The sequence below is a fragment of the Xiphias gladius genome, chromosome 20 (assembly GCF_016859285.1).
Source record: "Xiphias gladius isolate SHS-SW01 ecotype Sanya breed wild chromosome 20, ASM1685928v1, whole genome shotgun sequence".
Lineage (NCBI taxonomy): Eukaryota > Metazoa > Chordata > Actinopteri > Istiophoriformes > Xiphiidae > Xiphias > Xiphias gladius.
In genome coordinates, this window is record NC_053419.1 from 17,358,710 (window position 1) to 17,384,441 (window position 25,732).

Below are 25,732 nucleotides of genomic sequence, written 5' to 3' on the forward strand. Positions count from 1 at the left end.
GCATTACTGCCACCTGTAGCCAATTCGAGAGACGACTGTGAACATCTCCAGGCATGTTCAGAGACACATAAAAAATACTCTGCTTTGAATAATAATTCGTGCTTGATAAGGTTTTTCTTTTGATGAATGCAGCTCAATTGCCTGATTATAAATTCTTAAAATGATACGCATGCCACCTCCCTCATTGAAAAATCCAGAATCTATCAATATGCAAAACTTTTTAATTTAATTGCTTTTTACAAGATGTCTTCACAATCACAGAAAGACTATTTCTCAAGGCATGTGCAATGCTGGCTTTAGGTTTCCACAGCACACATGTGTAAGTTGCCTTTTGGACCAGGATTGGCTTACAAACTATTTGTGATTTAACAAATCATGCTCACCGGTGCACATGTCTTAAACTTAGATTTCAGGTGAGCACAGAAAAACTTCCCACTTTCAGCAGATGAATGTGAAAACAGCCTTCTAGTGTCAAACTGAGCACGCATCAACCATTCTCTGCTCAGAGAAGCTCAAACATCCAAGAGAAGTAACAATGACCAAAACAAAAAACAACAGTGGTCATGTTAGGGCAAATGCCAAAGAGCAGTATATTACTGATGATATGCTTTAGATATGTTATCTACAGAAGAGGCCTGCAAATTCAACTTCCATTGAGTTTTTAAACATGAAACACATAATAGATTTTCTCAAGTGCCAATTGATGTGTGTCCTCAGAACAAGCGCTTTATTAAAAGAAAAAGAAAAATAAGGACCCTCATTACAAAACTATCTAAGACGTCAAAGGCACCAGTCTTGAAAATCACGACACATGAATATTTGTAAATTCTGCAACCTTTTAAATCTCTCATTGCACAAATACCAGTAGGATTTACTCTAAAACCAAGTACATAAAGTCTAATCCTGAAACAGCACCTAACCACGCAGACCATTCATAATCAAAATATCCAGAATCAGGACTGATGTTGTACTGTTTCTTTTTTCCTTCATCCAGTTTGTTGTACAGTTGCTATATTTTCACCCACATCCTCGTGTGTACTGCAGCCCTGCAAGCAGCCACGGTCAGTCAGGCGAGCTGGTGCAATTTCAGGTATCTGCAAGTACTTGATAAATGACATAAATGACATGATAGATGATTTCCGCAGTAAATTACAGACTGCAAACAAGTATTTCCCTGTACTTTTTCTCTAATTTGGCATGCAATCGTATGGTTTTCGAACATCTAGGACCCTAAAATGAGAACCAAACACTGACAAAAAGGCTTAAAGGCTGACAAGATTCATTTACTGAAACTACTTTTATTTTTTGTGTAGACAGTAAAAACAATATTAACAGTCAACACTTCAAAACAAGCTGACAATTACAAGAATATGTGGTTTTATGATAATTTCTGAAAGTACAATCTGTAATGAAAGTATGGCACAAAATATCCCGGTGTACAATCCATGTTTTGCTTTCTGTGTTTTGGTTTTATAAGTGTAACAAAATAATTTATCCTCTTTAACCTGCTGAATTAATACTGTGTAATATTGTGATTTTTGCATCGACAATATTGATTTATCCATTCATCCGCCCTCTCATGAATTTCTAACACTGCTTTATGCACTCTCCAAATATCTTTTCTATTCTCATTCAGTTTTATTGTTGTACACAACTGAATTTAAGTATACATCAAACACAAATAGTAAAATCACACAAGGAAGCAAAAATCTCTAAGTGAAACATGTTGCAGCTTCTCCACTATTGTCTGATATATTCGCTGTTGATTATTGCAGCGCATGTAACGTAGAAGTGGTGAGAAGTGGCTCATTCATCCGTTTGAATGTCACAACTAAGAGCGAGAGCAGCATTAAAAGCTGGGCTCATCACAGTTCAAACTGAGTAATTCTGCAGCATTTTTCTATATTGCATTAAATGGCGCCTGAAATCTGCAGCTGTAGCTCTGTACAGTGATCCTTCATTAAAGCAGTTTGACCCTGCCGGCTATACACAAACTATAAAAAACTTCTAGCAGCTCCCTACCCCATTTTTGTTTGGTAGCTGGAAGAAAAACAATATGCACTTGAGAGTAGATTTGTTGGTATGATGTGGCCTTCATTTCACAAAATACATGAAAACTGCGGTGCCAAAAAAAAAAAAATCCAGTAGCAGTGATTGTTTTAAAGGCACAACTACAGCAATTCTTAATATTCAACAATCATGAGTTGATCTGCAATGGCTGTATACCCGATATGAAATCTCCTTTCATAAACATCAAAAAAAAAAAAAAAAGGTTTGTTGGCTGTCATATTCAGTACAAAAGGTGCTACTAAGGAATTCAACAACAGCTTCATAAAAGCACACTTCGAAATGAAAACAAGTTGAATTACATTTTGATATGGCGATATCAGTTAGTATAAGCATATAAATTCAGTAATGTATGATTCACCATTTCAACTGTAAAATCCTGTCATATTCAGGGCTTTAGATGGCTGATGAAAGTGTTGCTCATTCCGCCCCTGAAAAAACTTTCGTGAAGCTCAAACCTAAGATGTTCTTCATTCAGACATTTCTACATTAACATTTACAAAAAATGAGGACTTCTTACTTTACAAAAATTAAAGTATCCAAAATATACAGCGTTTTATCTGATATTCATTCCCATCATCCACTGAGAGGAATGTAAGCAGTTCAACACATGTTACACTGCATCTATACAAACAAATGCCGTACTCTGAAGGTTTCTCAGGTACGGTGACGATGATGAGCACAGGTATCCCTCCAAACAGAATGCATTAATTGAAAATAATAATGAGCCATAAAAACGATTAGTAAAATTTAGCGTGGGGTGAAGTGCAAATGAAGCATATGTAGTAATACTGAATTGATTTAAACATCTTCAGAAAGAGAAGACTTGTTGAATGTTTTGCTCCTTTCTCCCACTTTGATAATATCTAAGCAGAGGCCCGCTGAGAGTGAGGTGTGATATCCAAACAACCCACGTTATGGATTTCATAACCCTGGTCCCAAATCACCCTCTATGCCCTGTTATATAGTGGTCGGTTGCTAAAATCTGAAAGTACTGAGCTCAGAGCAAGACAAGAATCTACTATAGGCAAACAGAGAATGAGGTGAGGCCACAGCATTGAAATCTAATCATCCCACACCTCAGGTTTGAAGGGTGTGCTTTGTATGTTTAGGACCACCACAACTTGTTTAGGACCACCACAACCATCAGAACTGCGGCCTGTTGTCGGGAATTTGACATGATCCGCAACCAATGCGAACCGGACAGCGAGAAGTAGCCCTTGACACACACTGTTTTCAGATTGATTTCAAACTTTTTTCTGGGTATTCTGTGTCCTAGCCCTAGACTTTAGGTAGCTCTCCTTGAGTAAAACTAAGTACATACAGTAGCGTATGTTTGAGACTAAAAACACGTCCCTTTCCTCTAACCCCCCTCCCAACCGCCCTCCCCTACATCAAAAACAGAAAGATAATAATAACAAAGGATGTCGACAATTTTCCATGGTGTATCTTTTTCTCTCCAGAAAACCCAAATCTCTATTTGTAGTTCTGAAGGTTGTCATGGTACGTAGCTTCTTTCTAACCATTCCCTCCCGCCTTCTCAGGCTTGTGGGTCGGCTTTCGGCGTCAAACCAATATAGGTTCCATTTTGGGGGTCATCCTTTTCCTTGTCATTGACAGGAGAGTAAGAGGTGTCCTCTTCGGCAGAGGTCTGTAGTGGGAGAATGATGGAAAAAAAAACGGTATCACACAGATTCAGGATAAAAAACAGAATTAAAACTCCTTTAATTTTACTTATCCTTTGGAGTTTATCTAAACATTTTTACAGTACTTAAATATTTGGTAATACTACATTATGTTAATGTGTTAAAACCAGACACAATAAGTTTACCGAACAGGCTAGCTGCATACAAAAAAAACGGGATTAAAGATGCATATAGACAATACGTAATACACAAAGACAGACAGCAGTTGAGATAAGCAGAAATAATATAAATAATCAAACCAAAGTAGCAAAATAACTGTAAAAACTTACAGCATAGTGAGGCTTGGTAAACACAATGCGCTTAACTTCATTCTGCACAGAGACACACAGTGATAAATATACATGCACAGTGCCATTAGTATGTGGTTAAGCAGGTGACTGAATTACGCAAGAATTAACACCAATTACTCATCAGAATAAAAGTGAGCAAATTGCAAGGTGTTATAGTGAAATGAGGCAAGAAGTGGTGTGGTACCTTCTGTCTGTGGGCTCGGACCAGAAGGATGATGAAGACTATGAGCATAATGACCCCCAGTCCCACAAAGATGAGCGGGAAGTTGGACACTATAGTGACAATCCGCAGCAGCTTCTGTATTTTTGCCGCAGACACATCATCGATCACCACACTCTGTGTATTAAAAGACAATTCGAAAGATACATCATGGAAAGAAAATTTTTTCATATTCATAGCATCTTGTATATAAAAACTTTCCAGTGGTTTCGTCCAGATCTGCGCTGTTAGAAGTTGTTTCCCGCTGCGTGAAACAAAGGGGCTTCTGCAGCATGTTCATTTTGGAAAGATTTTCATCAAGAACAGCGGGAAAAATATAAATGATTTTGCTTTATGAAAACTAACAACTTTTTGATGATGCACTAACTGACAATGTGGTCGAGCCTACTGACGGCAGTTAGAGGATACAACTGTGTGTTTCAGCATGTCTCTAATGTTTCTTACCTCATTGATGAACATTACAGGAAAGACTGTGACATTCAGGTTCCTTGTTTTCCTGGATTGAATACAATTAAAAGAGTGCGAAGCAGTCATACACTATAAAGTACAGACCCACATATACATCGGGACTACAGAATAATAGTGCTTAGCCTGCGTTTGGGTGCCGATACTCACAGGAATCCAGGGACTCTGCCGAGCAAGACGTTTATCTGTGCTCTCTTGTTTGCACGTACAATCACTCCAGTGGTCTGTGAGCAAAAAATAAAATACAGTGTTAACAATGTTAAATAAAGCATTGTATCGACCGAACAAACAACAAAATGAAATCTTTATACCAGTGGTGGAAGTATTCAGCTCTTAAGTAAAAGTAACAATGCAACAGTGTAAAAAAAGTCTATTAAATTATTACGAGTAAAAGTCCTGTAATCTAAACCCTAATTAAGAAAAAATACAAAAAGGAAAAAGGAAAAGCTCTCGTTCTGTGAATGATACAGGGGTTAATGCATTAATGTATATAATGTATAATACTTTTTAGTTGCTTATATAGTTGGTATAGGTAGAGGTAATATGAATTATATTAAAATTGTTTTTTTATTTAAGATACAAGATTTATTGTATACGATTTCGGTACATGAACTGTTTTTTTTCCCCCATATTATGCTTTATTGTCTCCAGAAAAGCAAAATAAATCAAGTCACAAGAAATAAAATTATCCTGAGGAGTTCTCAAATTCATCCTTTAAGAATACTTAGTTAAAAAAATTAATAAACACAGGGACATGATAAATATAATAATTACAGCAAACATTATTATTATTATTGAATCCTCACTGTCATTGAATGATATTACAATTCTGTTTGGTAGTTTCATGCATCTATGATGCATGAAATTTTGAGATCACGATACAGAATGTTCTGTGTGGAAAATCTTCATTAGTAGAGTGAGTGTAACTAAAGTTACAGTAAAGATTAATGTAGTGGAGTAAAAAGTTCAATATTTCCATCTGAAATGTAGTGGAGTTGAAGTATAAAGCAGTATTAAATGGAAATATTCAAGTAAAATATAAACTTGTGTACTAGTACTTATATGCCACTAGGTGGCGGAGCAGTACATCTTAATGTAGCATTGCTTCCCCTTTCGCACAGTTCAATGAAATGCTTTGCACCTATATGAGTTTGAGTCACAGCAACAAAAGGCAAGTCACAGCATTAACGTTACTAATCGTAACTGCAGAGTTGAAAACGCATTTCAGGCGGATAAACCGTGACCTGGTGGCTTACCGGGTTAAGGTCCAGGAAGGTTTGGTGATGCTGTCGCTGAGGGGACAGTCCCTTAATGGCAGCCGCATATTTATCATCTGCCAGGTAGAAGTGAGGAAAGGAGGCGACCACTGGGGCACCTATGTTAGGAGAGGAGAGTTCAGAGGAGAAACGATAAGGGAAGTGACCACATTTGGCTGAACAAAGAATGAATCAAGGGCGTACTGTATATCTCTACCGTCACTAAGTGACTCCCGGCAAAAGTTCTCCTCGCTCCGCTTTATTAAGTGGAGTAAATGTCAACTGTGACAAATTGTGGGCTCATTCCTCTGGGACAATGTATAAACACAATGAATAAACATAATTATGACAAGAGGGACTTGAGCTGCCAAATGCCTCTGAAACCAGGTATTACTCATTAATTTGGCTAATTCACACATTAATTAGTGAATATCCTAATGTCAACATACATATCGTCACATAACACACAGACTGTTAAGATGACCTCTAGGGTGCATCTGAAAGGAGCTATTATATTTTCAAGAATATCAGTCTTTCCTAGTTAATTTCCTAATTTGTGCAACAAGGACCTCCAAAGTCAGATCGGAACGTTTGCTCTGTGAAGGGAACCAGTAGAAAAAAAAATATAAAGTTTCGTTCATGTCTTCTTGCGCAAAATAGTGTGTCCACACACAGGGCAACGGAGACGGTGCGACATAAAAACCTCCACCATTCCTGACACAAAGGAGGAGTAGGTAATCAAAATTGAATAGAATATTTTCATCAAATGTCACATTTCCTGCTGTTTGATGTATGCACTTATCAGGGCACGGTCCTCAAAGGAAGATGATGAGATCGAATCTGGCCTCCGCCGAAGGACACACGGCATGTTACTCAGGGTCAGTCGTCCAAAGAAAATAAACAACAGGAACATAAAATTGACCACAGCCCCACTTGTTGCGCTAATTAATGACTGTCTGCTATCCAAAGACAGAATCTTGTAAGTCTTGTTTATTTCCTTCCTTATATTGTCAACAGGAGATGTTGCGTTCCTACAACACTGCCATGGTCACGATAAGGAACTGTGTGGTCACATGAGACATTCTTGGTCAGGTCTCACCTGTGCATCTTTACGCTAAGTAATTCTGGATGTCTGTGCTTTAGGGGAAACAAAAGAGGCTCGGCTTTGTAAGAGCCACATGTGTCTCGGCAGCAACAACAAAGGCAGATGGTGGCAGAGTCAGCAGTGCTGATGAAGTGGGGCAGAGGTGACAGTTTTCCTGCTCTTGTGATTGGCAACAGACGTTCCACAAAAACATTGGACACCTGCGGTCACCTGAGAGGCTGTTCCCATTACAAACCGCAAGGTCACTGTAGTGCAAACACACACACACTCATGCACATATTTCTATTGGTATACTTACAGGCACCATTAATCACTGTCTTCATTCCTTAACAGCTGATACTAAACGTAACCCTCTGCACGCTCTTTAAATCCACCTAATATCTGTTGCTACTAAATACTAAATTTGTGCTACCGTATGACCTCAACGTGCTTTGATTTTTTTATGAAAGCTTACTGCCTGTTGATACTGAAATAAGCAGAGAGTAATAGTTGCCACAAAGGTATTTAAAATGCACTCAAAAACTAAAACATGGTTTGTTATTTGAAGTACATGCGTAAAACGTGTTAAAACACTGGTATTGTTCTTTCAAAGGGAATGACGAGAGTGCACTAAGATAGTGCCTGGTCATATTCAAGACCAGAATCAGGTGACAGGGTTTACCGCCCCCTCGGCTACTGGGCCAGTCAAGGTCAGCTGGCGCCTGAGGTGTGGAGAGGGCTGGAGAGCTCTGTCACATGGGTCATTTAGGGGGTATTAGCAGTACTGGTGATAGCAGCAACAATTTATCAAAGATCTTAGGTAGCTTTCCAAGTAAAGTTATGTGTTTACTAAAAAGGTCAAAATCAGAGTGTGGGCAAAGAGGCTTTGTGCAGAATGCACAGCTAATTGAAGACAAGCAAGAGAGAACGATAGAAAAATGTTGAATCGGCAGAAATCATGAGTTGCGTCAGCGTAACCGGGTTCTTTGAGGGAGGCACGTGAAAGTGGGCATCTACCTTTCCGACAGGGACTGACTTTAAGAAGGCCAGTTCCCAGGCACTCCTTTGGGGTGACGCAGAAACCCTCATTGGCCGGGTTCTCCTCCTTGCTGGCCAAAACGGAGCGTGGCGGTGTGAAGCGGTAGGCCGGGATTCCTTTCACCTCTACATCTTTCTCAAACTCCATGTAGATCGACCTGGAGAGAGGACATCACAGAAACAGAATAAAGTTTAACATTTAAAGAAAACTTTCACTGTGACTGGAGAATTTTCACAGTATCAAATTTTCTCCCAGTCTTGACATTTTAACGTCCACATGTGCACAATTAGTCCAGCAAAAGTTTACAGCCAGTACAGCTGTCTCACCAACACTGTGGTGAGACAGCTGTACTACAGTCAATTTAATGATACAAACGTTATTCATCTCTTTCCAAAGTGCAAGTCCTGTTAGAAACACTATGCATAAAATAGGACAACAATGGAAATATTACAGTGATTTCTCCACAGGTCTGGTGGAGGCACATCACCAAAGCTACAAGACAGAAGTCAAAAGCTGCCGTAAAAAAAGACATTACATGACACAACAGTGGTTTGCAACACAGAAATTATGAATAACAACTAAAAACATACAAATAAATCTACCCGTGTTGGCCCCCTGCTCCACGACGGCTCCATAGCCAGTTGATTTCACCTGCTGAGACGCCCCGACGTAACAACAATTCTCAAAATGGCCACAAAAAGTTTTGAGCCCATTACTTAATATAAATCCTTCATCTTCTCGATTGAAAGTCAGTCAAAAATTATGAGTGAAATATGACCATTACGCTGAAATCCTGTTGGGAGTACCTTTTAAACTCTAAACACGTAGTGGAATTAATACGGTAGTGTGATGTTCACCTTCCTTTTATACTGGGAGTGGAGGAATTTTAATAACTTTTTAATTATATTTTAATGTTTGTTGTGTTTTTACAGCTTCCAAGAGAATTACATTATTTTGAGCAGTTCATCCCATATCTACATATCTGCAGTTCTGTCTTCTCTAGGGAATCCCTGATGATTCTCAGTGAGAACAAAGGAGCCTATATGGTGTCTGCCAACTGGCCGGGAGGATACGGCCTTTAGCTATGCAGACCACCAATTGTGCAACAACACTGTGCACACCTTTCTATTGACCTATGTGAGAGAAGCCAAGTAAAAACCCTGATGTGTTTCCTCACTAGAATATGACTAACAGCCCTGCCTTGTACTGTTAGGCAAGAGAGACTTTCAAAATTAACTGATTCCAGCAACATCTGCAACAGCTTACCAGATGATGTGAAAATGTTTTATTAAAGGAAATGTAAAGAGGAGAGATGTAAAAATGTACCATCTGTATAACCAGTAATACCTACAGTTATTAAATTTGCATGTTGGCAGAGGGACAGCAGTTTTTGTTGTTATCATGAATTCAATTTTATGCATAAAACCTTGTTGGTGTTGTATGCTATTCATAGTTTGTTTTATTTTATTTCATTTTTAAAATGATTGTCTTTGCATGTCCAGGTCCCATGTTGGAACTGAATCTGTAATTTGTTTTGGTTTGCTTATTTTTTAAGTGTTGGTTGTGTATGACAGAAGAAAATCAAACTAAAAGACCTTTTAAACTAAAGATCATGCCTACAGGAAAGATTAATGTGTGGCAAAAGGCAAGTTGGCATTTGAACAATGACACCTGTCTGCAATTCGTCAAAATCTTGTGGTTTTTGTGGCTCAGCTGTCGGTTACTGGACCAAAGGGTCACAACCCTGCCGGGTCCCAGATAGGAATTCTAGCACTTTTTTTGTCCTGCAGATAAGTCCCATGTAATTAAACTAAACGCGTTTTAACTGTACTTTACAGGGGATCGGGGCTGAAATTTCCCAGGTCAAACTGTGTGTGTGAAAGGTTATCATACATGACTTAATTGAGCATATCCCCTACTCAGATTACGGAAAAAAGTACAGGAAAAAGGGAGGGTTCCTTTCCTTTATTCACAATAACACTGACCGCAATGATGAAACCACCAGGGAATGAATAAGTAGGTGAAAGTGTACGGTAAACATTAGGGAGAGGGGCTTTTGACACACGTACAACCAGAGTCAAAGGTACAACAAGCCACTCCAACAGATTCTTTCCACGCTTAACAAAAAGGGGAAGATGTCTGCTGGAGCTTCTGAATTTTTAGGTCATAGTTATCCCCTAAATTTCAAGCTCTCATCATCTGCAAGAACAAGGACACAGTTTCATCAGCAAAGCCAGCACTCTTATTTTGCAACAGTTAAAGCTTTGCATTTGGGAAAAAAAAACCCGAAGGAACTATTCATCAGTCACTGTGAGAAGCAGCTCTCTTTAACACTCATCAATTTTTCAAACAGGACATCCTGATTTTTAAACCCTCCAGGGGATCAGCTTAAAATCTGAGTATCCTCGTGAGCATTACTGCGGAACGTGTCCAACAGAAGTAACTCCAAGAAGTAATTACAAAAACTGGCCGGATATACAGGCCATTTTACATAAACATTATTAAACTTGCTTGTTCCAGCTGGTCCACAACAGAATCTTCTGCAGCTTTTCTTTCCCACAGATTTGACAATGTACTTAGTACACATCAATCCTTGTCAACAACCAGAAAACTTTTTTCATTCTCACTCCCACGATTTTCATTCTCCTTCCCCACCTACCTGCCACCCATCTCCATTATTCTCTAGACCAACACTCTTCTTCAAGTAAGTCTTTCCATATAGTGTTTCCTGGAAACTGGTGTGTTAGTCTTTCAAAAAGCCCTCATACTATAGGCAGTAAAGCTTCAGTGAGAAAACAGAGGTCGCCTGTGGTGCTGTTTGTAAGTGAGCAGGATGTTATGATAACAATCCATGGGATCCAAGGCCTGTGAACATACCATACCAGATATGAAAGCCCCTTACCGGCTCTGCAGGGAACTGAGTCCAACATTTTCAGTTTAGGTCATGTACCATAAATAGACATCAATTCATAACCGCACCATCCTCAGGTTAAATATTATATACGGGACCCTAGGTAACAGTGGGACAAACGGGAGGATGCAAATCCCTGCTGTAGCTGGACTACTTTTATTGTGATGACACACAATGTAAATGTAAACACCTTCAATTTTGGAAACACAGCCTACATAGTAGTTCTGTCTTATCATAACCCAGCCCCTAAACACAGTGGTGCTGAATGCTAACGTCAAGGTGCTAACGTGCTGATGTTTATCAGTCATAATGTTTTACCATGTTCAACATGTTAGTTAACATGCTAACATTTGCTAATTAACATGACACACACGTGCAGTTGAAACTGATGGGAATATGACTACTTTTGCAGGTATTTGGTTATAAACCAAGGTATTGGACAAATTGAAAATCTAACCTGCTGGTGGTGGCGCTAGAGGAAAAGTCACAGGATCCCCAAAGTCATTACGATTCGTCCCCTAGTGGGGGACATCTGTACCAAATTTCATAACAATCCATCCCACTCTGTACCAAAGTGTTGGATTGAGCGACTGATTGGCTGACCAACCGACATTGCCATCCATGGACCCATACCTCTAGTATGGATTAATATTACTACTAGGATATTTATGTCTTCACTCACTTGTAAAGTTACAAATCTGAAAAGTGAAACTAGATGGAGAGTGGTGGCAGGGAGGCACCGTGGTGTTTAGCTGTACCTGCAGAGGTCTGGGGTGAAGATATAAATGCGTTCGTTCTTGTTCAGCAAGGGATGGAAAGCACTTCCATCTGATCCATTGATGCTGTTGCTGTGGTTAGTCGTCCAGAACGTCAGCTCGCTGCAAAACAACATAGTGTCACAAACGTGAGCATTTAATGCCTTTTTAAAATTGTATCAAGAGGAAGTTTTATGTAATTTTAAAAAAAGCATAATTTCCATACAAAAAGTATCTCTTTGGTCACTGATTATATGTTTCTAAGAAATTTATGCTGCCTGCGAAGTAGCCAAAGTAGGTTTTTTAGTATTATTTAGAGAAAAACTGAATAAAAACAATATTTTGGTTCTTCTCCTTGCTGGATATGTTTTCAAAACCCCCACTTTTAATGTAAACATCATTATCAGCTCCATCTTTATAACAGCAATTTGCAGTTAAAACATTTTGGGGATCAAAACGTGTATTTATCTCAAAGTCACAGTTGAAAAAAGCGGTTTCCCAGGAGTAAGAAGGATAATTACTGCAAGGGGAACTGAGACAATAAAATCAGTTGACAAAGGTCACTAAAAACAAATTATTAAGTCATTCAAGGTAACAGGATGTCCTGCCATGTGTTCTATGCTACCAGCGCAGACCAACAGACAAGCAAACAAACAGACATAGCCAGCTAGTACTCTGCAACTATTGGCAAAAAGCAGCAGATTTGAGAAACTTTTTAACCCAAAGGTTACCCAGTGAAGTTTCATCACTGTGGATGAAGACAGAGAGGGAGTGTGTGTTCGTGCGAGACTGCATCAGTGCTACCTTTGACCTTTCCATGTTTTGACCCGGCCATAATCCATGTAGTCCTGCTCCCCGGTGTGGTAGACAAATTCCCCATCGTTACTTCCATTTTTCTACATAGATACAAAGATTTAAGTCATCGAACGGATTCGGGTTTTCAAACACACTCAAATTTCTTATCATATCTTATCAGAGATTTTCAGAGTGACTGGATGCCATGAAGGAATTACTCGAAAAAATAATTAATAGATCTTCCTTCTCGGAAGCCACGAAACAAAATCCAGTTGGGGTTCATCATCTTTTATTTTTAGTGCTGTACATGCCTTGTACATGAGGCCAAAGAACTTCTCCACGTCAGGTTGGGTGGAGGAGATCCTGGTCAGCAAGGGATCTTGGTAACCCCACAGCAATTCATCCACAGTGCGAGTAGTGAAGGGGCCGGACTTAACAGAGTCCATCATGAAGGACGCCATGGAGGCCTTCCAGAAACTCCCTTTCAACTTGTCCATTACAGCCTAGAGACAGGAAGCGGAGTAGAGTGGAGAAGAGATGTTAAAGAATGCAGGGCGACATGGCGGGCGTGGAGGTGGGATTGAGAAAACAGTTGACAAAATGCAGAAGGAAATCATACAAGATACAGCAAATTCATTCCAATTTCCCCCACTTGGATGTCCACTTTCCTCTTCTTGACATTTAGTCATGTAGACATTCAGTTCATTACTAACCCAAGCAGGGATGTTGACAATTGTGATGTTATCCACAGCTGGGTTACCCACTGACTTCTCTCTCAGGAACACAAAGCTTTTGGTGTTGTATGCGGACACCATTGTGCCATTTTCCACCATGCTCACATTGTCCTTGTACCTGTACTCCCTGTGCAAACACAATAAGACAGAAGATTATTACGTTTTAGATATGAATTATGCTTTCTAGAGACGTTCCTGTGTTAGAAGTGAGCATCGCAGACCAGTTAAAAACTCAAAAAGGATAGCACATAAGGGTTCCAGTGGTTGTACTAGAAGTGATTTTCTTTATTCTACTTAATATGCAATGAAAGTAGGAGTGACTTAACGGACCACAAGGGAAGGGAAGTAGAAACTGGGAAGCAGATGCTTTTCTCCCATTTTCAGTTTACATATGTTGTCAGCAAATAAAAGCCAGATTTCAAAAGAAAGAAAAAGCATGTCAAAAAAAATTGAAAAAAATTGAAAAAAAAAAAAAATCACCGGATCTCAAGTATTTTTTACTCTGCAAAAAATTTGTGGTGTGGCTGATGTAGACCACATTTGGAGACGAGAAAATACAGAAGATAAAATACATGAACCCACAAGGCCAATGAACTTCCATAAACTCAATAAATATAAACAGCAACACAGTCTAGGTTATATATACAGTCTTTAATATGTGTCGTCTCTGTATCATGCTTGAAATTTGGCCTCTCAAGTAGGAGGGCACAGTGTTAGAAACACATACTTGACAAATAACTTTCTTCTATTCTGTATGTTTTTTGAAAGGGACCTATTATACTTTTCCTTATCATCTGTCATATATATAATCTAACAATGTCGGGGTTCATATTAAATGTTATATACATAGTAAAAATCTATGTGAAAGTAATCCCCATGAGACAAAAAACTCAGGCATCAGACTGCTCTGAACACTGGGTATCCAATGGGTTTTTTATAAGCATTTAATATACTCCAGCATACAAATAATTGCTTTACCACACTACGCAGTCGTTTGGCTGCAGCAGAATAACATTTTACCAGCAACTTTAGCTTGTGTATTCCCTGACAGCAGACGTTTTCCACTTCAGTCAGCATTTTAGCGCATTTCCCACACGTACAATTATTAACAGGGGCATATACAGAATTTTTTTTTATAAATCCACTGTTATGTCACACAATAAGCAGGTAATGAACACTGACGTCCTGCTCTAGTCTTTGTCGCTGCAGATGTTTGTGCCGTCCACTCTCATATTCCGGATCCGATCCGGGCTCGGTCATGTGCGGATAGCTTTGAGAAGTTGCCATTTACAATCAATAATGTCCTGTTATTTAAGTTTTTTATTTAGTCATCTTAGTTTCCAGAAACTTAGTTTTACAGTTTGCTTTCAGAGCCTCTACACCAGTGAGAAGATGAGGTGGTGCTCACAAGTGTTGGCTGCACGGTCCCATGGCAGGCTTCCAGATGTTCGGCCAATCAGAAGAAAGTGGGCTTTTAAGGAGGCCTCTTAAGGAGGCCTGAGTTTATATGGCATAAAAGCCAGTTGGAGCTGAAGAAGGGGCTTTTTTTTTTAACTGTGAATCATACAAAACTACTCTAGTTGTGTCCCAGAATAAAAATATAGAGCTGGAAATTAGCACAATAGGTCTTCTTTAAGGTTTCCCTCAGTACTTTTCATTGCTTTTACAGGGAACCCAGAGAAAACAGGGATATTGGTGGCTGACCTAAAGAGATCACCTCCTACACATTAAACATCAGATATTTAATTATAGGTTAGATTTGGAAACTGAGAAGTTTCATGTCAGACACATGTGGCCCTCTTTGTGGCAACCTATGTACAGTGATTTGCTCTTGCACCCTACCTGTATGTGTAGGGTCCAACTTGCTTGACCTCTGGATTGCCCCCTTGAAGGAACTCATCCACATTGGTCACATTGAAGAAGAAGAACTCCATGTAGACAGGGGGTGGAGGGGTTTTCCATGACTCAAACACACGGCTGCCCTCTACTAAAACAATCTCCTGTTAAGACATAAAGTGCATATCTCAGTTTAAATCTGTACACATTTCAACGAGATACCTAAATACGGTTGTGAAAAGCAAATTCTCAGTTTCAAATGAATGCATAAAGATTAATTACACATAACATACACTAAAATAAAAAACAATATGCTTTATAAATGAGTTTATTGTACAGGGTTTCTGCTGGGTAAACCAAGTAAAATTAAGACCACGTAGAATGAAATTTAACACGTGTTTAAAAGTATGAAAGATATCAATGAAAACAGTAGGGAAGATAAGGCCTAGAATTATTTAGGAAGCGCATGCATTTGTGGACATTTTATCACCTTTTTGTCACTATTTCCCAGCATTATATAACAATAATTTCTAATAATAGTGTCAGTTGATCATTTAACAGGACCTGGAAATGGATAAGCAGCAGAAAACGGATGGATGATGGATGAATGAACGGGTAGATTAAGCAATTAAAAAATAATAGGTCCAGATAAGAATTTTACATAAGGTCAGAGGTCTGTTACAATGCTACTGGGGTTTTTATAGCCTGTTTTTGCTAAAAAAAATTTATAAGCAATGTTACTGCCTACAGCAGGCTAGAAAAAAATATCTAAGGCCTTTGCAGAGGATATTTAAGTCTTTTAATACCTTTGAAAGCCCTTTTTTTTGATGAAAGTCAAAATCAAAGCTTTTTAAGACTTTTTCAAGACCTTTTTCAAGTGTTTTTAGTTTGAGGTGACTTTTAACTGATGACTCAAAAAGTGCAAAAAGCTTTGCAACAGCGAAAGTGTGTTTTGAATTTGGAGTTTCAACATTCTGTTCCCAGTAAAAACAACCCACAGAACAAAAACATCCTTGGGGAGTCAAGGAGGGGAGCCTCTGTCTGAGTGTAAGACAAACGCATTGGCTGCACACATGAATGGTATTAGGGGAGACCCTTCCATAGTGCAATTGTCAGTGGTTGCCACTGACAATGGGCTACACTCTGGGAGAGCTGCTGACAGATCATGTGATGCAGAGAGCTGGATGCCCACTGGTTGCGCGGGACTGCAACCTTAATCATCTGAGCCACATTCCTCAGGACCAAGCCTTGTGAGGCCTCAGTAGTGCAGCGCTGGCACAAACTTTCACTATCCTGTTTCATTGCACATTATGCTAGAAAATTCTCACAGCAGATATCACTGCCTCAGCACAATGATGCCCTGATTCACTGCATGTGAATCTTTTGAGATACTGGAAAACATAGGGAGTAAGAGATGAAGACAGGGGGCAAGAGGATTAGTATTTTTTTTTACTTCTACTTGTGTCAGATTTGTGTTAAAGTTAAAAGAAATACTTCAGCATGAAATAACCCCCTCAAAAACAGCCAAACACATCAATGAGTCCCATTATTTCAGGGGAATACAGCCCCCCCCCCTCCTTTGGGGTCCCTTCTACTTTTTCAGAGACAAAAGTTTAGCTGAGTAGCCAAGAACAATAAAGCTGTCACCTTAGATTGAGTAAGGGAGAGCATGGTCTTTCTATGTCATCCTTTCATGCTTCGAACAACCATTATGGAAACCCTCCCAGCATGCTATATGAAATACCACATGGTAAACAGGAACAGAGAAACCCTCTTATCTCAGTACTTACCACTGCTACTTTTACACCACTCCCTATATGAAAACACATGTAGCAGGTGAATACACAAATACACAATCTGCTACTGCTTTGATGTTGAGACCAGCAAATACATAGAGGTGAATAACACTGGGCACAACAAGAGGCTATTCATTAAATCCTCTAGTCGTGGTGCACAAGCTTTGCATACTCTAAATGGGTTTGTCTCAATAGTGGCCAAACACCTAACAAAGCTCTACCAGCTGAACCGTAGTCCTGCCCTGCTGTTACTGAACCCATGAAAGTCATATTAGCTCCATTCAGTTTTACATTGACCCTGACTCCTAGTGTCTACCTACTAATGCAGTGGTTGTAGTGTAGTGTAGAAACCTGGTTTTCACTAACACACTCAAAGGAAGGCAGTTTTATTATTGTAAGTAGTGCCGCCATGAGGTTGATATTTTTGGCTTTGGGTGAAATGCCTCAACAACTAGTGTTGTTGAGACACATGCCCCCCTCAGGATGAATTGTAATCACCAACACTTTGGTTTATGACTAAATACCTGCAAAATAAAAACGGTCTGTATCAACCGGCCGTACTTTGTATTTCGTTAAATGTTAGAATGCCAACGTGTTAAACAAATACGGTGAACATGGTAAACATTACACCTGTCAACCACAGCATCTAGCTCAACGCATCGCTGTGTATAAATACAGAGCAGCCAGCACGGTTGTAGTAATGAAAGAACTTTTGCTTGGCCTTTGTCCAGAACTAGATATCTTAACAACGACTAGCCACCACTAGCCATAAAAATTGTTTGACATGACAAGGTCTTCTGTTGCTTCAGTCAAAAAAGGAGGCCCTGAAATTTGGTGGTGATATGTATGCTTCCAAGGGGATAAAACCATTTAATGACACCATGGCTTTTCCTCTGGTGGTACTGTCAAAGATACATACATACAACATAGATACAACTACATTTTCATTTCCACTACTAGTAAAGCTCCAGGAATACACCCAAATCCTCCATATGATGTATATAACACTTCTCCCTCTTTAGGTGGCTTCCCTGCCTTAATACTTTAGTCTAAATTCACAATAAAATCTATAAAAAATGTAAAATGTCTGCTTCCAAGCTAATACTCCTAGAAACCTATCAGACAACTGGCAAGGGGCCGCTAGCCGCTACGTCTAGTCTAGTCTGTGTACAATTGCAAAATTTCTACTAATTTTTCACCATCACCTCATCAGCAGGTCATTGCATACTGACCCTGATTGATTCACATGGAAGCTGAGTGGCTGCCAATCCAGCCAGTTTCCTAATAAACTTGGCAGCGTGAGAGAAGCTTAGCACACAAAGAAAGACTGCTCCAAGGAGGGTATCCGTGGAATGAGATCCTTCGCACTGGTGCAACTGGGGTAAGGGGGTAATTTGATACGGCTGAAATAAATCACACTGCCAAGATAGCACATAACCATGTGTATCTGCATGTGAGTGTTATGCATGTGTGTCACACCTACAAAGTTTTTCTTTAATTTAAAAGTGAACTTTGACAAGATCTGTTTTGTTTGTTTGTTTGTTTTGTGTATCATAATTACGCCTTATCATGTAATTAATACTCTCGAGAGGGACTACTTTGCCAAATCAATGCTTGGGTACTGTATCCTGTTTCTATAAAACTATGTAAAAATTAGTAAGAAGGCTAACAAGACAAAAAGATCTGTTAACAAGCTATGCAGCATTCACTTTAAAGCGTCAGCATGCCTGCTTTATAACTGATTCGAAAGTTGAAATGTTTAACGTAAACTTAAAAAATGGTCTTGCTGGTCTGTGAATTTCACTCCAGGGTCATCAATGTGGAAACTACAGCAATGGTCATAAACTGTACAAGTCGGGTAAATTCGTAATAAAATTACTGTTTGCCAATCTGGGAAAATGTAGGACACCAAGGTCCACCCTTCAGTATTTTTCTCAAATTTAAACGTGTGTATGGAATTTAGCACTGTTGAAATGATCTCTTAATTAAAACACCACATTCAACTATAAAAAAACTTCCAGAAAACCAGGACCCCAACAACACAGTACCACTCAACCATCCCCAGAGTCTCTTCTCCCCAGTAATTTTATGTCCTGGTTACACTCTTGCACATTCTTGTTTTGTGCTTGAGAGGAGACAGATCGCACTTTCCTGGGGGTTCCATACAAAGTATCTTCATAGGCCACTAGATAAAGAGCTATTTACGTAGCCAAACATTTGCAGAGCCCCTGTGGACTGCCTTAACGCTACACTTTAAGTAAACTTTATATTTTTTCACTGTGACTGAAAAGCCTAGAGGTAAATGTACACATACAGTTCATGCAAGTGTGGTTGTTAAACAAAACTAATCTGCCAGTGATCAACAATAGGTAAGTCCACCTTGTCTATTTATTCTGTTCTGTTGGCTTCAACGGTACTCCAATTAGACAAAATGCAACCTGTGGCTGTGAAAGTCTTGAAGCGGTGTAGTGACATTACTTCATCCACTGATTAATAATGTGAACAAAATAAACTACAGACATAACCACTGCATAATCTTATCTGTAGCCAATGACTAACTCCCTCTCGCTCTAACTTTCTCTCGCTCCACTTCCTGTAGCCATTTACCTTAGGAACCTCTATAAAAGTCAAGTTTTCTTTAAATTGTACAATTTTCAGTATTATGACCAACTCCCAGCACTAGAGGACCTTGTGAATATGTCCCCTGACCTCTAAAGTCGACGCTAAGCCTCTCTGATAAAAGCCACTTGATGCCTGTTATGGTCTATATGAAAATAATGATGAAGGTTTGTCATATGATAATACTGACCGTGGGCCAACAGTACTTTCATGCCTGCACTGTTATCAAAGTAGAGTGAACCTTCTGGGAACAATGATTAAAGGTGTGTAGTGCATTACTGTAAATGAAAAACAACAAAGATGAAGAGAAGGGTCCACAGCATGTTTACTGATGCTGAAAAAATGCTTTCACTGATGCTAGAAAACGTCTTCGTATTTGTGGCCCATGGACTTCTCCACCTCTGGAGTTGAAGATCAAACATCTAAGAGCTACAGAGTTACACAGCTGAGCTGAATGGGGGGGGGGCTGTGAAGGGCATGAGAATACTGGCGTTTACATAACTTTAAGTATGCATTTGCCATCAGCTTTAAACATCGGTGACAAAGTTGCATCCACCGCTCTTCCTCCCGCAGACCAAAGAATGCAAGTTGAGTGAAAGCTGAGGATCACGGCAGCGAAAATTTCGAATCGCCACCAAGTATGAGCTCAGGCACAAAGTCACATGTCATCACCTACGTCATGTAAGCTTAGGATAAGCATTATTCAAACATCTACAATGAAAAATGAAAGTATGAATTTATTAAAGCTGGAATAATTAGTCGATTAACTTGTTAGATGTGCACAAAATTAATTGGCAACAATTCACATAATTAAATAAATATTTTTTTTAAAGTAAAATCCCAAAAATTCACCTACTCCACCTTTTCATATAATAATATTATATATTATATATTATGAAATGTTTTCTGACCTTCAGTCTTCCATCATAGCAGACTTTGGATTCTGGACTGGTGGCCGTATAAAACAAGAAACTTGTAGAGGTCAGCTTGGGCTTAAGGAAATTGTGACAGGCATTTCTGACATTTAATGGACCAAGTGATTCACTGAGCGAAAGAATTGAGTGGAAAAAAAAAAAAAAAAACGACATCCCTACCTCAAAGAAATGACTAATCAATTTTCAATTAGAGCTGGAACGATCAATCGATTAATTAATTAGTTGATTGATAGAAAAAGTAACTACTTTGATAACTGATTCGTTGTTTGAGCCACTTTTCAAGCAAAAATTCCAAAAGTGTGCCGATACCTGGTACTTAAATGTGAGTATCTTCTGTTTTTCCCGGTTTCATATAATTGTGAACTAAATATCTCATGGCTTTGAACTGTGGGCGGGACAAAATGGGGAATTTAAAAACTTCACCTCGGGCTCAAAGGAGTTCTAACGGGCATTTTTCACTATTTTCTGACATATTATAGACTAAACGATTAGTCGAGAAAGAAAGCAATCAGTTGCAGCTCTGTCCTGTCAGAGGCTATAAAGTCAGCAACAGGTTCTTTACGTTTCGCATCTTATTTTGCAGGCTAATCTTTGAAATTGAGCCCATGCTGTCATCTCTAATTACCGTATTAATACATGGAGGTTGGGAATCTCTCTGAGAGAAGTTTTTTGTAAAACAAGCCACCAGTGTGTAATGTGTGACCAGCTTGACTTTGTTCAAACTGCATCTTTGTTAAGTGATATCACAGCGATGTAGACAAAACCCCCAACAGAGTTCAGAAATTTGGTCATTTTCTTGTTATGTGCTGATTCGTTCTCAGCAGTGGACTCAGCTTTTTCCGTGATATGTGTTAAAAATATCAACCAATACCAAGAGAAAGCCACTAGGGGCTTAACTTATTCTTAGCTGTGGAATTTGCCTTTGAGTCAACTCCTGTCATAAATGACAAAACATACATCAGTGGGCCATTAGGAAATCCCTTGGATCCACCATCTGCTGGGAAACAGTTTTCCTGATACAGTCTTTGAACATAGTGCATGCTAACGAACCACAAACTGTATCTAAACCTGTAATCTAACCGTGGCGAAGAGAAAGTACTGACTGCACAGTAGAGGCTACTGAACTCTTAATAACCTATCTTCCTCCACCTAAAGGAGTTGGAGCTACTTATCAGAGCCACTCTTATAGGAGGCGACACACAGCCCACCACTGACCATTTCAGCCAATGACGAGTCATAAACAGTCACTGAACTACAATAAGAGCAACCATTTAACAACATTTCATGATAATAAACAAAAAATGTGGTCTGCTGCTATGATTTATTTCCAAGTGTGTTTGTGCAATGCCCTTTTGTTAGTACATTTTAGATCATAATGCCAAGTAGAGCAATAGAGCAAACAATTCGATTAACCGATCTCCACAAAAATAATCACCAACTGATAATTGATTAATAATTTCAGTTATCTTTCAAGCAAAAATAATGAAAAAAAGGCCAAAAATGATCTTATTCCAGCTTCTGAAATGAGAGGATTTGCTTATTTCCTTTGTCATATATCATTATAAACTGAATATCTTTGGGTTTCAGGCTTTTGGTCGAACAAAGCAAGACATCTGAAGATGTCATGTTCAGCTCTGCAAAGTAGCGTTTTGCATTTTTTCATTGTTTTTTGACACTTTATAGGCTAAACGATCCCTCAGTTAATCAACTGTCAGACTGATCAATAATGAAAATAATCTTTAGTTACAGCCCTAGTCCCAAATTCCAGGTGTGATCTAATGAATATGTAATCTAGTGGTTGTTACTGGTCTGCACTGAATACAGCCAAAAAAAAAAAAAAAAAAGGGGGACTTTCAACCTACTTCTCTACAGTTTGCAAACAGTACAGTGTCTGTAACTGGGTGAGGAACACACAGTACAATCCCATTGCTGTAGTACCCTTTTCGGTTCCGCGTCCTGATAAGGCAGAATTTTTATGGGTTCATTAGCCGTTTAATGGCTATAATAATTAATGGCTTTATTAACGGTTAGTAAATCAGTTAACAATGCTTTACAGGTCAGTTTACACAATAACATTTGGATTTCCAGGTTTTGGAATATCCCTCTCCATGACTTATTAGACAGTGAGAAACATGGTACCCACAGTTAATGACTTGGTAACATTTATAACTAATGCCTTGATGCCTTGAGGGGGGTCTCCCTAGTGACTATGAGTGCTAGCAAAGTGTCATACTGGAGGAGGATGTTGTTATTAATGGACTAACAACTGATGTGTAACTATTGGTAACTGATCTATTAACCATTAATAAAGCCATTAAGTAAAGCTTAGGAAGCCTTTGTAAATGGTGCCTTATCAGAAAGTGGTAACATGAAACAGTTAGTCAATTAATCGATTCGTTTCAGTCACTTTTCAAGCAAGAATAGAAGGAAAAAATACGAAATATTTGCAAGTTTCGGCCTCTCAAGAGAGAAGACTTGACGTTTTCCTGTGTCATATAATTGAAAACTGAATGTTGGGAGTTTTGGACTTGTGGTTGAAGACAACGAGGCACTTGAAGATATCACCTTCGGCTCGGTGAGATTTGTTTGATGTTTCATAGACTAAATGATTCATCGATTAATCGAAAAAAAAATAATCGGCAGCTTAGTGGATGATTTTAGTTGCAGCCCGATTTTCCATCGTTCTCAACAGACTCTACTTGTGCCCGAAGAACGTAGGGATTTTTTTTTTCTTTTTGGTTTTTTTTTTTTTGTGTTTTTTTTTTTCTCTTTACCTTTTTGAGGCGGTTCTGCATAAGCGTGTGGAAAGTTTGACCCACAAACAAGCCAATCCCAACGACCAGCAGCAGGGCGCAGATGATCCCGACCGCGTAAATCGCGCAGGATCTGCGTGCCATGTTTGCAGGTGCAGGCGGAGGGCTCTCGGAGGATGGATGGGAGATTTCTTGTCTTCCGACCGCAGATCCTACAAAGGCGTCCCAAAGTGCACGGGCTGTGAAACCAGAGCCCCGACCCTGACTTCCCTGCTGCTTTCTCTCTGTTTTGTTGAAAAGTTGCAATAAAGTTTTCCCCCGGGGTAGAGCAACGAAAAGCAAGTAACGGTCGGGGGGAGGTTTAGTTCGTCCTCCCGAGTTTCCGTGTTACGGAGAGCGCCGGGGGACGTCCGCTTACTTGCCGTTAAAAATGAAACTGCTCACTTCGACTAACACGAGGTCGCTTCCCCCAGTCTGAAGCGGCGAGCGAGGCGCATTAAAGATTTAAACGAAAAAAAATGTGCATCGGAGTATTTGTAGCGGTCCGTGATGACTCGCCTTACATTCGAGCGCGGACAACGCTGATTGGTCGTGGCAAGGGGGGGGGCGGGGCGGAGCGTGAACTTATGCGATGTTAAAGCGTAACTTGCGACCAGAACCGTACGTAAGTCTTCCGGGGTTACTCATCATGTAGCAGCAACACCACAGTGTTAGGCATGCCCCGTTACAAGTAAAAGCCGTGCATTCAAAATTTACTCAAGTAAAAGTAAAATTTTCACCTGAGTATTAACATCAAAATATACTTAAAGTGCTTAAAGTAAACATAGTCATTATGCAAAATGGCCCATTGCAGGACAATATGCGGTACTGTGCAAAAGTGTTAGGCACTGCAAGTCAAAAATAATGCAGTGGACGTTTTTTATTGATCAATTAACTTCATACAAATTGCATTGAGCAGAAAAACCTAATCAAATCAATATATGGTGTGACCACCCTTTGCCTTTAAAGCAGCACAAGTTCCCCCCTGTACACTTGCTCAGAGTTTTACAAACCACTCGGCAGGTCGGTTGTTCCAAGCATCTTGAAGAGGTCTCTTCACGTGATACCAGACTCCATGATGTTGAGATCAGGTCTCTGTGGGAGCTAGACCCTCTGCTGCAGGACTCCCCGTTCTTCTTGCCTCTGATGGTAGTTCTTTATGGCTCCGGCTGTATGTTTGGGCTCGTTGTTTTGCTGCAGAATGAAAGCGGGACCGATCAGATGCCTCCGTTATTGTACTGCATGATGGATAAGAATCTAAACATCCAACGTGCCGAAAACCTCTGCACAGTAACGTATACTACATTATTGGATAGTTATTGATGCATTAATGTGTAAGCATCACTAATGTTGTGACTAGAAAATGTGGGGCTAATTTTAACTACTGTATATACTGCTGGGTACTTAATCCATAATAATAAAGCATAATTTATTAGTGATTATATTTTGCAATTATTAATATGAATTTGAAAAGTAACTAGTAACTAAAGCTATCAAATAATTATACTGGACTAGAAGTAAAAAGGACCATAAAGCACAAGTACCTCAAAATTGTCCTTAAGTGCAGTACTTCAGTGAATGTGTGTTAAGTTACGGTATAGTTATACACATTTCCCCTGTAAATACAGCGCACTCTAAAATTTGGCAACCATAGTCAAGGCAACGAGGAAGTCAATAAGCAACAAGTCAAGTTCACAGGCACTACAGAGATCCGTTGCTCTGGTATAATGCAAAACCAACAGTTGATCTGCTGATTTATGTTGAAAGCCCTTCACCACCACCACTGTACTTGCAAATACTTTTACCCCATTACATTTATCTGACTTAAGACTTTAGACACAAAAGGTTGTAAAATACAAAACATTGTTAAAGATTAAACCAGTGATTCCCAGCCTTTTTCATTTGTGTCCTCTTTCCTTGTTTCAGATGTCTCTGTACAAGTACAAAGAGACATTTCTCCTCTAAGCCTCTCAAACATTTTACATTTAAATTACATTCAAATGTTCATTGTTCAAATGATCCAATGTCTCGCCAAAAATCAAATTAGAGAAAAGTCCAAAAATTGAAACCATATTTGTTTATCAGACCTTTGTTTCTTTTTTCTTTCCTCTCCCATTAATCATCCCCTGACCCCTCAGATTTAATTTGTGACCCTCCGGAAAGGCCTGGCGCCTAGGTTAGGAACCACTGGACTAAACCAGCTATCTGCTGTATATCTGCTGTTTCGGTTTCCTGGGGAAGGATCACTCTTACGATACTTTAAGTACATTTTGCCGATATGCTTCTGTGCTATCCTCAAAGAATTTTTTTTTTCTTGAACCCAGGCATAACATAAAACACACACACACACAGCCATGATCGTAGGATACATAAATAGTAATAGAGTACATAAAACATATGATACAGCATGTCAAACATAGAACCTACGAACT

At 39.3% G+C, this 25,732-nt stretch overlaps 1 protein-coding gene across 2 annotated transcripts; it reads right to left on the reverse strand.

Moving 5' to 3' along the window:
* Positions 1-599: 599 nt before the first annotated feature.
* On the reverse strand, positions 600-23,777 carry LOC120806190 (lysosome membrane protein 2-like). 2 transcript variants are annotated; one of them, XM_040157052.1, is made up of 13 exons: positions 23,283-23,777; positions 15,165-15,322; positions 13,302-13,449; positions 12,900-13,091; positions 12,598-12,689; positions 11,797-11,916; positions 8,106-8,284; positions 6,005-6,123; positions 4,899-4,972; positions 4,728-4,779; positions 4,248-4,400; positions 4,043-4,084; positions 600-3,718 (listed from the first exon to the last, which is right to left on the reverse strand). In XM_040157052.1, the coding sequence occupies exons 1-13, from the start codon at positions 23,403-23,405 to the stop codon at positions 3,608-3,610; spliced, it is 1,563 nt and encodes a 520-aa protein (XP_040012986.1). In that variant the 5' UTR covers positions 23,406-23,777; the 3' UTR covers positions 600-3,607. The 2 variants fall into 2 exon arrangements, with proteins under 2 accessions (XP_040012986.1, XP_040012988.1); XM_040157054.1 differs by lacking the exon at positions 4,043-4,084 and having other exon boundaries at positions 23,283-23,776.
* Between the last annotated feature and the right edge of the window lie 1,955 nt (positions 23,778-25,732).

What these genes read in the sequence shown, in the direction of transcription:
- LOC120806190 (XM_040157052.1), bottom strand. Translation starts at nt 23,405, where the DNA reads ATGGCACGCAGATCCTGCGCGATTTACGCGGTCGGGATCATCTGCGCC. An exon ending in AAAACATGGAAAGGTCAAAG is followed by an intron (nt 11,917 to 12,597) that starts GTAGCACTGATG and finishes GTTGTTTTGCAG; the next exon opens with CGAGCTGACGTTCTGGACGA. An exon ending in GGCAGAGTCCCTGGATTCCT is followed by an intron (nt 4,780 to 4,898) that starts GTGAGTATCGGC and finishes TATTCAATCCAG; the next exon opens with GAAAACAAGGAACCTGAATG.